This window comes from Bactrocera neohumeralis, chromosome 6 (assembly GCF_024586455.1).
Source record: "Bactrocera neohumeralis isolate Rockhampton chromosome 6, APGP_CSIRO_Bneo_wtdbg2-racon-allhic-juicebox.fasta_v2, whole genome shotgun sequence".
Taxonomy (NCBI): domain Eukaryota; kingdom Metazoa; phylum Arthropoda; class Insecta; order Diptera; family Tephritidae; genus Bactrocera; species Bactrocera neohumeralis.
Genome location: NC_065923.1, coordinates 48,556,542 through 48,573,334, shown reverse-complemented (window position 1 = coordinate 48,573,334; position 16,793 = coordinate 48,556,542). Strand labels below are relative to the sequence as shown.

Genomic DNA, 16,793 nt, shown 5'->3' with positions numbered 1-16,793 from the left:
TAGAAGATAAGTTATTAACAAATATGAATCTCTTTGAATTTTTTGTTTCAGATAGAAATTGCGACCAGGATGCAGGTCGGCCGCCGTCCGGCAAATGCACATGCTAGATACATCGGGCAATTACTTCCCGAAGTCAGAATATAAAGATTTCGTATCCATAAAAATTTGGGGATGATGTTTAAATATAAATTATAAACCTGAGAAATTTCGCTTTAATCAACTATTTCTTTCCCTCCCAAAAAAGATCTCAAAAATGTATATTTTTTAAGCCTCTAAAGCAGGCCCCCATTAATCACAACGGGCATGCGTTTCAAACTGTCCCATGAGGGGTCGTTCATAACTTCACGAATATCACTGTGATTACCTAAACTAACGTGTGAAATTTGATTGATTTCATAATCAAGCTTAGGGACAAACGCAAAAATATTTAACAGATGACAATTGAACTCAAGATTTTACTAAAGGACTTTTTAATGAGATAAAATACGGATTGTAACGTTGTGAAGAGAAATCGCAATTTCACTAAGTAGCTATTGCGGTGCAGTAGTACTAACTTGATATGCCTGCTATCAATACAATCAAGCCTTTTAAGTACATATACCAAATTCTTCCAAGAAATGCGCCTTAGGTTTTGCCATGCATTTTCAATTCAACACAGTAGATCAGGTACAGTATCCTCTCTAAAACTCAAACAAATATAAAATTGTAAATAAATGTATTAAAAGCGAACATTAGCAACTTCAAACGGATTCGAATTACAAACAGCCTATTCCTAATCCTTTGGAACGTGAAATCATTACTTTGCGGTACTCTCACGGCAGCTCTTATGTTCCTGATTGCCTCATTTCCGCTCTCTATCCCTCTTTATTCTTTAGTCTGAAATTTTTCCAGAGATTTCAAAAGACAGTATGAAATCATTTTTGAGCGAAAGCGATCATATATACATATGTAAATAAAGGGTCTTCCATTTCAAGGTTCAATACTTTTTTTAAGAAAAAACACAGCAACTCCAAATTAAATAGAGAATGTTTATTAAAAATCGAAAGAACATTTTTTGGCACTTATTTTTTGAAGATTATCTCTGTAAAATTTTGGCTGCGGCTACGTCTGTTGAGTCTAATTTTCGATGACTCGTTCGAGCATTTCGACTGGTAACTGGCGAATGACAGGCGTGATGTGTTGCTCCACGGCTTGAATCGAAGCAGGATTATCCGCACAGATTTTAGATTTTTCATATTCTCACAGGAAAAATGATGTGTTATCACACGATCTTGGTGGTCAACCGACAGGCCCAAAACATGAAATCATCTGCTCACCGAAGTGTTGTCTTAATAAATCCATTAACTGACGCGATGTGTGGTCAGTTTGTCTAAACCAAATATCGCCGAAATCATGAGCTTCAATTTCAGGCATCAAATAGTCGATTATCCTGGCACGATAACGGTCGATATACATACATACCCATTGACCCAGAAATGGGCGTCATCGCTGAACAAAATTTGGCTCAAAAACGTATGGTCTCATTAGAACTCTTCAAAAGCCCATAGAGCATATAGCGATATCGCTTGGGAAGGCAAAACGGCTTCAGTTCTTACACTAACTGTATTTTGTACACTTACAATTTAAGATCTCGACGTAAAACCCGTCAAGTCGTTCGTGTACACTCTCAGTCACGTTGTTGTATTTTCTTTCTACGTGGTCTATTCAGTCGAATATTATCCAATAATGAATGGTGGCTTTCAAGTTGTGTGATGGTGCTGCGAATATAATGCTCAGTAGGCCGATTATGTTGACTATAAGTTCAGCGAAACACGTGAAATACATTCTTTACAGAACGGGAATTTTCGTAATAAAGTTGAACGATTTGTAAACGTTGCTCAGGCGTAAATCTTTCCATAATGAAATACCAAACAATAGTGATTGAAATAATAGAAAACTAATTTATCGAACAAGATATTAGAATGGGAATTCGGCAAACGCCAAAATCGGGCAGTACTAACTACATTTTTCGTATTATATAGATATAAGGAGGTACCTATATTATCACCATACTTTTTATAAAACATTCAAAATTTATATAAATAATATGAGAATTATTTAGACAGATACCTATATTCTGTCATTGGACATTGGAAATACATATGTCTCTAACAAATATGTCACTTACCCAGATTAATTATTCTCTCTTCTTCCTAGAATAAATGAGAATAAACATTCATCGTGCTATTTATGAACTTTTACTTAACTAGGTTATATAATATACAAAGTTGTCATCGTCTACTTTAGAAACAATATTTAGTATTTTCTTACCCGTGGTATTTAATTATAGTTTCAACTATTCAGCAGATAGATTTTTCCAACAGGGTAGCTATTGATTGCTTGTAACGATATTTTGTATCATTAAATAATTTTTTTCTTAGTTTTTGTTTTTTTACCACAATATTATAAGCAAACAGGTTGTTTTGGTGTTAGCTATGATTTGTTACCAATTCCCTGCATACACATGCATTCACTACTTCACTTATTTTCAGTTCGACGGTGAATTTGTGTTCTTTGCTAGCAAACGGTGGTTTAACAGTAATTCAATCTAACAATTAAGTTTTCATTGTTTTGGCATTTGGTTGACGCACTGCGATGGCATGTTTTGATATTGCAAGTGAAACACTGCCGTTCACCAGTTTCATGGTCACCCAATATGGCTGTGACAAGTTATAGTGTAACAGCGATGGAATGATACGAAAATATGTTTTATATTGAGCGAATGCTTCAGTTGTTTTTGTACTATATCTTTTTTAAAGCTCAATACGAGCGCTACAAAAGTTTTTTTCAAAATAAAACAAAAACGGTTTGGGATATCAATGAAATTCTTTATTCCTGAGAAAGTACATTTGATGCCATTATGTATGGAACTCGATTTCTTTTGCATGGCCATCACGGGCACGCTTGCAGAAGTCCAGACGCTGAACCCAATTTTTGACGGTTTTCAAGCATAAATCGGCCGATACTGCTGCAATTTCACGTTCGATATGCGTACGAAGTTCATCAATCGACGCTGGCTTGTTGGCGTAAAGAATTTTATTGATTTTATTGTTTTATTTAAAAAAAACTTTTGTAGCGGTCTTATTGAAAAATTCGCTCTGAAAGTGAAGGCCACTGACTCCGAATTTCGGTAGAGATTTTAATAATTTCGACTCGCTGTTGGATCGTATATCTTTCCATGATGAAATGGCAAGGCTTACTGAAGAGAAACGTCAAAAGAACGGGAAAAAATATGCCGTCGTTTGCTGTCCCTATCGGTAAATCTGATGATGATTGCATTGCAAATAAGAGCAATCGGAGCAATATCACTCCCACAAAGCAGTGTCATTCGAATATACATAAATTTAGTTCGCAAGCTGCTTCCAATAAAACTACTCGAATAATAAACATATTTTATGAAAATTCGTGATTTGGATTGGAGACAAGGCCTACAAGTGTATCGGTAAGCTTTTAATAATTGAATTCAAAAGTTGGAGTATGAGGTCGACATGTCAGACAATGGTTGAAATAATTAAATAGTACTACTGTCTATGTCGCTTTTCTCATAGGAGAAACTGGTGTCATATTTGGGTACAAGCGGTTAATAAATATAAACGCTCTTAAGAGTATACATATATTTAAAGTTAAAACTATTTAAGGTGGTGTTCTCATGTAATCACTTCGAAAAATCGATTTTTTTAATATTTTGACAGTAAAACCTATTGAAAACATGCTGTGAAAAATCAAACCGAAATTCATAGTATTTGATAAGTTACAGCTCTTAGTCGCCGACGTGTCGTAAGCGACTGTCTACCTGTCTTAAACGCATTTTTCTCGAATCATCATTTTCTGAAACTGTCATGGTCCTAAAAAAAAAGTATTCAACCGATTGCTTTAAAATTTAGATATGTTCTTCTACTAATTTATAGTAGTTATCGTCCCTACCAGAATTGTTTATTTTCGAAAATATTTTCATTTTTTTTTAAACTATTTTTAACGAAAAAAAAACAAGATTTTCGTTACTTTTTTTTTTCTTTTTTTTAAATGAAATTGATTATTTTTGGTAGGAACGATAGCCGCAGAACTACTGAATAATAATCCATTCGATTTTTTTATTTCAGACAACATGAACAGCCGCTATCACCATGACCAGTGAACTACTTTTTTTGTTGGGGACTACTTTGACTTAAAAAAAAATATATTAAAAATGTAAAAAAACGAACAAAAAATTTTTTTTTGTACCTTTCAAAATACAAATAAAAATAAATTAAAAAATTAAAATGATTGAATTTTGTTGTCGCATTAAAAAAAAAATTCCTGAAAAGTGGTAAAATGTATGCTTTCACATGAGAGTACCACCTTAATTATCAGCTGAGTTTTTAACAAAATCAATCTACTAATTATTAAAATTTTAATTCTGAAATAATAGTATTTTAAGAGGCCCTCGCGCGACTAATATATGCAGCGAAAAGCATTTTCAGAACAGAAATACACATCGTGCAAAAATCTTTACTCGCTACTAGCCGAAAAATGGGATCGACGCAAGAGACTGAGTGTAAGTAGTGGAATGCAGTCGTTTATAGCCGCACAAGCAATACAAAATACAGACATATACATATATTTCAAACAATAATTATTGACCTTAACTGAAAGTAAAAGTATTTCAATTCGTAAAGGTGACTGAAGTAATGCACACAATTAAAACATATACAATTTTAATATGATATTATATGATAATAATAATTTCAGTTTTTAGGGACAATCGTACGGATATCGTATCACATAAAAGGTTTGGGCCTGCGGTAAATTTAAAAAACAGTGGATCCGTAGAAAATATACTTTCATGATAGCATCCAACTTCAAAATTTATACCAGTAAGATAAAAAGGCAATGATACAAATAATTTTCGTAAAATTTAATTAGAAATCAAATAGAGCTTTGGTGAGCAAAAAACCAAAAACATTATTTCAACTTTTTTTTAAATACGTAGCGATTTCATTAATTTTTAATTGTTTTCAGCCGTAAATCAACGAAAATCGCATGTAAATCGAAAATATTTCATGTTTTTATTCCAAAATTTTTCCGAGCATTCTTAAACATTTCTAAATTAAAAAATATGTATGAAAGACCAAATTTTTTAATTCCCAAAAATCGTCCATTTTAGGTTATCGCACTAGGTGTGCCCCTTCAATGAAGTAAAATCAAAATACGTTCTAGTCAACAATAAACTGCCGCTTTTACTCATCAAATACATAGTTTTTGAATATACAATCATACATAACGTCACTTAAAATGCAACACAACGTAGCAACAAAAAATTCGAAATTGAGTTTTTCATTGCTTACGATTCGCTACATCATATTACATATCTATGTATATGTAGCATATAATTTTCAGCTGCCGCTGTGAATATAACCAGTATATAACCATTTTATAACCAAAACTCAAATGTTGCTTCAATATGAGTGGTTTCTACTATATAATTTTTTCTTTGTCTGTAAGTTATGATAAGTGATGTTACGTTGTTTTGCATTTTGAGTGACGATATATACTTCTTTTAAATTAAAAAATATTTTGTTTTCATTCCCATTCATAAAATTAGCTGCATGGTGCATGTAAGATAATAAGAAGAAGTTTTGAATAACACAGCATCTCATTTAAAGGATTAAAGCTTGGCTGTTTATAATAGTAAAATATATACATTTTTAATAATAAGAAAAAATGCACCAAATAACAGCTTAATAAAGTTGAAATCTATTGTGATTGAGAGGAAAGAAGTGAGAGCATAAAGTTTCGTAAACTTTTAAAAATACCGAGAAACTTTTCAAAAATATGTTACACAGCACGATCAATATTAAGCTCTATTTTCAATCAAATAAACGAAAATTTGAAATAATTTCTTTTAAGTAGCAATTACAAAATGTTTCCACATAAACGTTATGGTGTACAAATTCACAAAAGTTGAATTTTATTGATAAATCGAAAAAAAGGGTTTCACAAAATTAAAAGAAATTATTTAAACATTATTTTACTTATAGTTTTTCAAAGGTAAATTTTAATCTAAAAGCAAAAATCTGTTTTCTTCTTCATTGGTGTGTATTTTTCATGCTCATATAATTAAGCCACCTGCAAAAATAAGCTATCAGATGAAAGAACTCGATGTTTTGTTCAAAAAAACGTGTCTTATTTAGACTAATATTTTGTTGGGAATCCCTTTTGCAAAATTACTTCCCTGCAGCGTTGGCTCATTGTACGGACCAGTGTGTTACATTGGACCGGAGTAATTTTGCTCCATTCTTCCTTTAAAATTTGCCAAAATGTAGCCTTATTTGACGGTTTTCTTGCCACAACTGCCCTATTAATAATCCCCCATTGATTCTCCATAGGGTTTAAATCCGGGCTTTTGACAGGCCACTTAAGACACTTCACACGGTTCATCGCAAACCAGTCCTTAACGACCCTGGAGCAGTGGTTTGGGTCGTTATCCTGTTGAAATATCCAAGCTAGTGGTAAATCATCGGCGTAATTTCCATTTAGGTGTTCGGCTTAAATGCCTTTGTACAAACTGCCAGGCATTTTGCCCTCAACTTGTACAAGTGGTCCTACTCCGCATGAAGTAAAACACCCCCCTTCCATGACTGATTATCCACCATGTTTCACAGTTTTTTTAGTATACCGTGGGTTCAGTTCTTGTGGTGGTGGTCGCCTGACATAGGGTCTACCATCATTCCCAAAGACATTAAATTTAGATTCATCACTCCTTACATCTAGATCCCAGAATTTTGAGTCCTTTTGCAAGTACTCTCTCGCAAACGCTAGCCTTCGTTTGATGTTCCTTTTTGTAACGATCGGTTTGCTTTGCGCAATTTGCCCATTTAAGGAATTTCCCTGCAATCTCCGGCGGACTGTCTGTACTGATACCCGTACACGATGATTTTGCTCAACTTGGGCTCTAATTTCGCTCGAGGTCAAAAACAGATCCACCTTGCTCATCCGTACTATCTGCCTGTCATCGTTAGGAGTTGTTTTTCTGGTTTTTTACGGGGCAGATTTTCAAACGACTTATGTTTTTTAAAATATTGTAAAGTTTATGATACATACATATGGGGTATTCCATACCAAATCGACCACTTTTGAACCCGACCCCTTTAGATTTTGCTGAAACTTATCCATCCTTTTCTACCCTTTGAAAAACATTTTTGAGAATTTTTTCCAAATTTTTCGTCCAACTTAAAAAAAGTTATGAATTTTTCAAAAAAAATGGCTCTTTTATTTTCAAATAGCCATAACTTTTCTAGAAATTCACTTTTGGGGACCTTTTTTTTTTAAAAAAATTTTGTTTTTGAATGAACTTTTTGAAAACATACACGAAAAAAGTTTAACAAGATCAATTATATAAAATAATCGTTTTTTTTTTTAAGTAAAATCCCATTTTTTTTTTTTGGAAGTTCGCCATTTTGTTTTTTTTTTTGGTCCTCAAAAAAAACTTCAATTAATTTGACAACTATCCCTGCTAATCCCGGAGTGGGCCGATTTTTTTTATTTTTTTCATTTTTGAAAATTTGACAATTTTTTTTAAATAATTTTTTTGGAAGTTCGCCATTTGTTTTTTTATTTTTTTTTTCTCAAAAAAACTTCAATAAATTTGACAACTATCCCTGCTAATCCCGGAGTGGCCCGATTATTTTAAATTTTTTTTATTTATTTAAAGAAAAATTGTCAAATTTTCAGAAACGATAAATAGGAAGGAAGATGTTCATAGATTGTATCCTAAATTTGCTTTTCGCACTTGAAGATTTTGTCCGTGCTATGTAAATATGGGTCACACCTCAATTCATAAAACCTTAAGAGATAAACATAGTTTAAAATTAAAATATATATATATATATATATTTTTTATATTTCCAAAGGATATACCTTTAAAACTAACCTTCTTAAATATTTTTTCATTTACAGCCTTCTAAATTGTAGCCAATCAGTTTTTCTCATCTTATAAATTTCTTTCATATATAAAATTTTGCTAAATGATTATTCCCAGAAAAATTAACAGATCACTCTCAAAAATTGCATGTTCTGTATGCAGCTCTCCACAGAAATACCTACTTTTTTTGAGGTCAACAAAAAGTTTTTTCACAGACCAAAAACAACCAAAATGATGAATAAAATTCAACTTTCTTTAACGCCGCCAATTTGTCAATTTTGTTATACAACGGTAGGCCTTGGCATACACAACATTTTCGAGTAGCGATTTTTTATGTGTCAAAGTGTGAAAGTTGGATTCACTGCAGCAGTGAAGGACTTGTTTGTGCTGTCGCAATTCGTACGTAAATTAAAAATATTTAACTTCTTTCTTCAAAAAGCTTACTGCGTATTCTTAAGATATATGTTAATATGCCTCAAAATTTGAAAACCATTGATATATAGTTTTATTTTGATTCATAAAAATTGCATTTTTTGGGCTGCCACCATAGGTTTGTCTCTTAAGTTCCTAGCAATTCGCACTAACTCCTAAGTGCTGACCATAGATTTTTGCTTTATTGGCATGCCTTTATCTGGATATTATATAATTTGGGATTTCATATAGTCTCATCAAGTTATAAGTTACATCGAACCGAAAACATGGCGTTGAGCATTGTAATTGCGTCAATTCATATTTGCAATCCAACAACAACTTTTTTAAACAAGTGTAAAAATGTGAGTCCCTAAATATAAATATATACACTACAAATAAAACCAACCATTTTCGTGTAATTCTTCAGTACAATATTTTTTTACTGTTATATTTTTCGAAATTTTTGTCCCAATCTATATGTAAGCATAGATTTTTAGCTATATGGGTTATCAATGCGATATTTTATTTTACAGCGTAGTTACCATACTTAAATTCTACAAAAAACTACTTATTATTTTACAGTTAATTGTAGTTTGTAACTCGTTTAATATTTTACAAACAATTATATTTATTCTTTGTGTACTTATTTGTGTAAAAATGAAAAGGCTTAAGATTTTATTTCGAATGATCACAAAATTTCTTTGCTATTCGCTAAAACTTATGTACTTAAAACGATTTTTTATTGTTATTTTTTTTTAGTATTACCATTATTAAATATTTTTGCTTATTTAAAATACAACAACAAATGTTTTTAGCGTTTAATTTATGTGCACTTACACACACACACTCACATTTCAGCCGCTCTAAAAAGAAAATTTTGCCACTTTTCTTGCGATCCGATACAAATTTCACTTTTTAAATAAACTGCCTATAAATAACAGCATGTGCACATACATATGTACGCACATATACATGTTGAATATATGTATGTATATGTGTACAAATACTTTTGTGGATTTTTAATGCACATTTTGTGAGAAAAGAAATATACAATGGCCAAAGTGCGCTTTATGAAAGTAACGGAAATTTTTGCAAATATTTTTTTTTTTTTTATAATTTTAAGAAATGTATAAATAAAATAAATATTATTACCATTTTTTGCGAATTGTAAGAAAATCAAAAAAAATTTTTTTAATCTTAAGAAATGTAAAAATAAAATAAATATTATTACTTTTTTTTGTGAATTGTAAGAAAATCAAAAAAAATTTTTTAATCTTAAGAAATCAAAAATTGTTTGAATAATAAACAAATTATAAAAAAAATTGTATAAAAATCGGGCTTATATTATTTTATGTTCACATAAAACAAAAAGTAAAAAAAAATATTAAACAAAAAAGTTGTTATAAATGTTTCTTTTTGTAAAAAAAACCATAAAAAATGTTCAAATAAAAAATTCATAATTTTTAATATTCAATAGTTTTATAAAAATTGTATTAAGAAATTATGAATTTTTTATTTAAAAATTTTTTATATACTTTTTCATAATAAGAAGCATTTATAACAACTTCTTATAATTCTTATTTTTTTTTATAAATTATAAATATTTTATTTCATTTAAAATTTTTATTATGTTTATAAAAAACTACATTAAACTTTTATTTTTTATCAATTATGAATATTTTATTTTAAATTTTTTTTTATAAAACTATTAATTTTTTTTAAATTATGAATATTTCATTTAAAATTTTTTTAAATATGTGCTTTCTCATAAAAAGAAATAATTATAACAACTTTTTACGACTTTTATTTTTATTATCAATTATGAATTTTTTGTTTATTTTTTCATAAATTTATTATTTTTTTCATATTGTGGATTTTTTATTTAAAATTTTTTTATAAAGTATTTCATAACAAGAAGCATTTATAAAAAATTTTTATTATCAATTATGAGATTTATTAAATTTTTTTTATCAAATTATTAATATTTTTAAATTATGATTTTTTTATTTACAAATATTTTTTATATATGTACCTTTTCAGTAAAAGCAACATCTATAACAACTTTTTAGTTTAATGTTTTTTATAGTTTTTGTTTCATGTAAACCTAAGAAAATATAATATAATTTTTTAATAAAAAATTTAAACAAAAAATGTATAATTTTTTTTATATTAAAAAGATAAATTTTTATAAATAATAATAAAACTAATAATAATTAAATAAAATTTTTTGTTAGTAAAATTTTTTCTATTAAATTTTGTTTTATGATTGCTTTCATAAAAATTTAGTTATTTTTAAAAATTTTGATTTTTATGTTTAAAAAATATTATTTCACGTAACTCTTGCGCGCACAATAGCCATCGTATAATCACATACATATGTACAGTTATAAAATTGTACGTATAATATATTGAAGCTAGTGTTTATTGTTTTCAAACAAAAAGCAAAAAAGAAAAATAAATATCTATTTATGTAAGCCTACAGCATAATATTATTAACACTTAGAATATAAATTCGTATACCTTAGACTGTGTATTGAGAACGACTACTAAAAGTAATTAAACTTCGTTGCATTACAGTTGCTAACGCGAAAGCGTGTCGGTCCATTCAAGTTCTACTAGTGTGACAGTTACTTAAATGCATTACTTTATAACGGTAATAGCCGACTATGCGTGCTTCACGTGCTGCACCAGCGGAGTACCGTTACGCCGGATCTGCCACAAGCACGGCGCCACGTTTCACACCTCAGCGCCACTCAGTTTGCTGGCTGATTTAGACGCCATATTTGATGCCATAGTCCTGATAGTGGCTCACATGCGAACGGTAATGACTTAAGTTGCTCAGATTACCCAAATTTCCCAGATTCCCGCTCAGGTGATGGTGGTGATGATGATGATGACTGCTGATCACTGACGCCGCGGCAGCTGCCGAGGCCGCTGCAGCGCTGGCGCTCGCCGGTGGACTGGCTGACTGTAGGCTGCCATTCGGGCTGCCCGTGTCCATTTGACATGGTTGATTCTGCTCGAAGAGCATATCGCGGAAACCCAGTGATGTGTGGCCCGTGACGACGCCACCTATCACAGCCGACGGACTGCTGGTAGCGGTCAGTACTGAAGCGTGATTCTGATTGCCGATATGCACACCTGCCGCACCATTATGATTATGACTGTTATTGCTATTGTTGTTGTTATTATTATTATTGCTTGGTGCGCCAGCATTTGTGACACCACCGCTGCCGCCACCAGCGCCGCCATTACCAATCGGCTCGGATGGTGGCGTTTCAGGTGTATACCAGCCGCCATGTGTCGGTCCATGTGGCGTTGAGATCGTTGTGGGTGAGGCGCCAGATGTTAAGGCGGTTGTGCCGCCCAGCTGCACACCGGCGTGGCCACCGGGCGTTAGCGGGTGCGTATGCGAGACGTGGGCGGCATGATGGTGACGCAGCTGGGCGTGATGTGCGGCGGCGGCATGGTGTGCATGCATTTGCGTCGAAGCGACGGCTAAGTTGTCCTCGTTCAGGTGATACGGATAGGCGCTGTGGTGTATGCGTGGATTGTAGACATTCATGAGTGAGTCGACGGTGAAACCGGCATGCTCCACCGTGCCGGTGAGATGATTCATTTGCGCTAAGCTGTCATGGCAGGAGTTCAACATGGCGGTGCTCAGTCCGGTGTGCATATCTTTGCCCGCCAGACAACCGAGTTCCATGATGGGCTCCTTCTTGAAGTGTGCATGCGCCGCCATGTGCTTGTGATCCAAAATGCCATTAGTCATCAGCTTCAATGGCTTGATTTCGGCCAACTTTTCATTCATCATCGCTTGTCGCTTCATGGCTTCCTCTTTTTCGCGCAGCACATCTTTCTTCTTGAAACGACGACGCCGTCGCAAAAACGAACCGTTATCAAACATATTATACGAATCGGGATCGAGCGTCCAGTATGAACCTTTGCCGGGCTTCTTGTCGTCACGCGCCACTTTCACGAAGCACTCATTCAAGCTGAGATTGTGACGTATCGAGTTCTGCCAACCCTGCTTGTTGTCACGATAGTAGGGAAAACGCTCCATTATATACTGGTAAATGCCGTTAAGTGTGATCTTCTTGTCCGCCGAGTTCTGTATGGCCATGGCGATGAGCGCTATGTAGGAGTAAGGCGGCTTCACGATCTCCTTATTCTGGTGTGGCGCACCCAAGCCGTAAGCGCTCGCCGGATAGCTGTAACGCGAATACTGATCGTAGGCATAGTGTGCCGCGGCCGCAGCTGAGGCTGTGGTCATGGCGCCGGCGGTGGCCGCGCTGGGATAGCCGGCGGTTTGCGCGTAATGGCGCGAGAAGGAATTCTGATCGGTGAAGAGCGTATGCATGGTTATGGTTGCTGTGCACGGGGCTTGCAGGGGGTGAAAGTCAAGTGTTTTTATTGCAATAACGGCACACGACTATGTTGTTGACACTAGCGCGCACAACACGTTTACCAATTTACTTTTTATTGTTTTTATTTACTTTTCTAATACTTTTTTAAATAACGCTCAAAGTTTTTTGCTCAACTTAACATCACACGCTATTTACCGTTACTTAATTTGAGCGCAATCGTTCGTCGCGCGAATTAGTTGTCGCAAGTCGCAAGTCCTATTCGCCAAATTCTTTGTTTGCTCAGCAAATATTTACTTAATTTCACTTGTTTGTATTTTTTAAGTAAACTCCGCCGCTACAGACGTGCGCGTCGTCGCAGATTCTTGACGCGTCTAGCCAAAAACACGGTGGTGGGGCGCTTGCTCCACATGGATTTAGCACTTTTATATTTATTTTCTGTTTGCTCGGCGGTTTCTTCTTTTGGTTTTGCAACTAAAATGTTATTTTATTATTTTTACTTGTGCACCAACAACAACAACCCGGTTAAGTGGTGTGGCAAGTGTCGTCACTACGTTTGCGTTATATCGCTGTGCCTACACACATACATTTATACACATATATTCATTTAATTTTTATTTTTCCCTTTCCACTTGAAAGTGCCGTTGGTCCAGCGCTTTTCTGCTTTGGTGTTATTTTATTTTGTTTTGCTGGCTGCAGCACTTCACCGAGCTAAACGATCCGTTCGGGATAGTAACACGTCAGATACTGAATCTGTAGCTGAAATAACATTCACCTCGAGTCCGAACGCAACGTAAAGTAGCAAGGAGCGCGTACGGCAACGCATACAAGCGGTGCGGAGGGCAAACCATACACACGCATATAAATAAAACACACACACATGCACGAGCAGTGCAAGCGGATGTGAAGAGCAGCATGAAGTATGCCTGAATGGCTGGGTTTCTGCTGCTTACTTAGGTAAGTGCATGTGTGTGTGTCGCTGTGTGGTTATATTCGTGCACCCGCACTTTGTATTTGTAGTTGTAGGCTATGCTCTTGCGCTCTGCTCTACTCTCAGCGCAATAGCGCTACGCATATATGTATATGTGCGAGTGTGTGCGTTTGTGAAATTGACTTGCTGTGTTGTTTTTGTGAAAATCCACCATGCAGCCAAACAACAACAAGGTATTCCACCACCATCACCAGCACCAGCACCACCACTACCACGGCAAGCTGCACGTACAGCTATGAAAACAACCAACTAATCAGGACGTCACAATATCGTGGAGGATGTGCTATGCGCATTTGTATATGCATGTGTGTGTGTCTGTGTGTGTTTGTGTGTGTATTTATTTTCTTACGCTGTATTAGTGGCAGTCAGAAAGTAAAGGCCCAACCATGCAACGCAATAGCAACACTTTGGTGTTTGTGTAGGTTAGAGTCTGCAGCTGAATGCACACACACACATACACATATTTGTATACATACGTGCATATAAGTGCAAATACAACGCTGGCATATGTCAGCAATCTTGTTGTTGTTGTTTGACCAGTGTTAGTAGCCACCTACTGTTGTTTTACTGCTCTCACACATTTGTTGTTGTTGTTTTTTGTTTTTTAACTAATGTAGTTGTCGTTGTTGTAGGCTTCTTGTTGTTGTTGCTGCCACTACTAATAATATTAATGTTGTTGCTCTTGTTGGTATTGCCACTTAGCGCCCAGCCGTCGGCGTCATTCATATTTAGCCGCGTCGATTTTTATACGGTTAATAGTTAGCCTAGCCGCTACTCAGCAGTCAATTAGTTCAAGTCAAATAATGATGTGCCTGAATAATAAAAACAAAAACAACATTATTATAAATTAGATTTTTCGAAAGAATGGCGCAAAACGAAAACGGAGACATATTTTTTTGCGATCGTGAAGCACAAAACCAGCCCATATTGCTTGTTGTTGCAGAGGAATCTTCAAAAGATAGCCTCTTAATACATACATACATGCGGCAAGTACAATCGTCCTGTTCGCTAAAGATTCACTTCATTCTGGATCTTGGCTGCCAATTTGCTCGCTATGAGGGTCTGGCCAAGCGGAGGCCTTTGTAATAAACCTCTAACTCCGTCTTTTATAGCTTTTTTAGTGTCCCTTGAGGGAGCGCCGCTAGGCGTGTCTTCGCCGTTTCGCTCAACATCTAAATAACTCAGCACTACTCTTTGTTTGTCGCCCGTCTTTCGTTGTTCCATTCCTTGCACTTCTTTTTTCTTAACCTGTTTAAAGCTATCGAGCTTTACAACGCGGACACATAAAAAATGTGTGCAACGAGTTTTCCCCTCCACTGCCACAAAACAGCGAAGTCCATACTTGAACAAATATTGCCTAAGCAGCCAGATCCAGTCAGGAACTGCGTCAAATAATAACACAGATCTACAAACACAAAATGTTTTTGTTGCTCTGTATATCCTAGCAACCATCCAGAATACGACCTTATTCGGGAAAATATTGAATGTGCTCTTGTTTTTAAGAGCATAACTAACGGTGCGGTTCGGTAGAGGATGGAGCCATGTGTAGAAATTCATGCAAGTGAGGAAAGTTCTCTGATTGCCATTCTCTTGGGAGTGGCCAAAAACGATTCTTTTACAAATGGCTCAAGCAGCTCACGACTTCCGGTCTTTGACCAAATATCTTGTGAGTAGCTAAAACACATCCATTTGAAGGCGAGCTAAAGTGAGCAAGCGAAACATCCCTCCCCAGGGTTGTGCGCTGGGTTTGGGATCCGCCACGTAAAAAAAAGTCACCAATGAAAAGACAAATTTCTAAAAGCAATCATCTGGATAGATTTTCGGATAATTTTGGAAATCCTAATGAGGAACAGAGAGAGAGAGTCATTCAACCAGGATCTAAAAGTGATGGAAGAAAAGTGTCAAGGTTGTTGAGAACGTTATATAATGGCAAAAACAAAATAAGAGAAAATACTGCATATTTTGGTCATTACGATAAAGCAAAAATATTGTCACCTGGACCCGATACAGATTCCATTTCCATCGCAAACGAAAGCGTTCATAAAAACTATTTTATTGAGAATATGCAGCCGTAGCATCGGTTTGAATCGAAAAATTTTTTCTCTCAGTTTACTTAAGACTTTTTTGTACCCATAATTTTTGCAAAACAAACGAGAGCAAATCTTACAAAACAATCACTAGTTTCATGAACTGTGGCTCAAATATATCCCAAACCGATCTAATATTTAAGGCAACAAAACCACTGCAGACCAGTGTAAGCTTTTTCGCAATGTCTTCTCTCTTTCCAACTTTGGACGCTTTTCATTAGTGTTTGTATTCACTTATTTTTCGACCCTCGTCCCAATATCCCAATCGTTGAGCACTGTTTGTTTTTCCTTCTTCTTCTCTTCGGTTGTCAGCCGTCTGTCGGTGCTTTTGTTAAATATGCTTTTATGTTCTATGGTCAATATATCTGAAGGGCATAAGATCTGCTTTCACTCCAACAGTGTTGCTGTGAGGCATCCTTTATTTTTATTAAAGCCTGATTACATAGGCGTTCATATGGTCGCCCTATTTGGTCTTCGCTGTGTACTGTTAAATCATCAACATTTCCAATTATATCGTATGCATCTCCTTAAGAAGTGGGAGGCGCAGCACTGCGTCGTATAAAACGTTGCGCAGAAGCGGGAACAGGATTGAACCTTGAAGTACTCTACTCGACTCCCAATGAGTTGAATCGAGTTGTGCAGAAGAAAAATAATGTCGGGACATGGAAAAGCATTTTGAATGTTCAGAGTGTGACTAAGGAGGAACTCAACATCTTCATGAGTCTTTCAAATTTCAGCAGAAATATTTAACATTCTCATTCATGAGACCATTAAGCCAACTCAAACGCCTTAATCTCAGCGATGTTCATGATATCATTATGGTCTAGAAAAATAAGTTTGTACTTTTCTGTTGCATTCGGCTGATTTAAATCAAAATTTCAACAGCTTTTGCACACAAAAAATTTGGTTTGACGAAATCCGCATCAACAGGACCGGATATTTGTCCTCATTTATTATCTACAAACTAAGTTCGGCTTCAATTCTTTTAAAAAATATTTTCT

At 34.8% G+C, this 16,793-nt stretch overlaps 1 protein-coding gene across 1 annotated transcript; it reads right to left on the bottom strand.

Moving 5' to 3' along the window:
* Nucleotides 1–10,626: 10,626 nt before the first annotated feature.
* Nucleotides 10,627–13,405, bottom strand: LOC126762077 (fork head domain-containing protein crocodile). The gene has a single exon (XM_050478570.1). The coding sequence runs from the start codon at nucleotides 12,708–12,710 to the stop codon at nucleotides 11,121–11,123; it is 1,590 nt and encodes a 529-aa protein (XP_050334527.1). The 5' UTR covers nucleotides 12,711–13,405; the 3' UTR covers nucleotides 10,627–11,120.
* Between the last annotated feature and the right edge of the window lie 3,388 nt (nucleotides 13,406–16,793).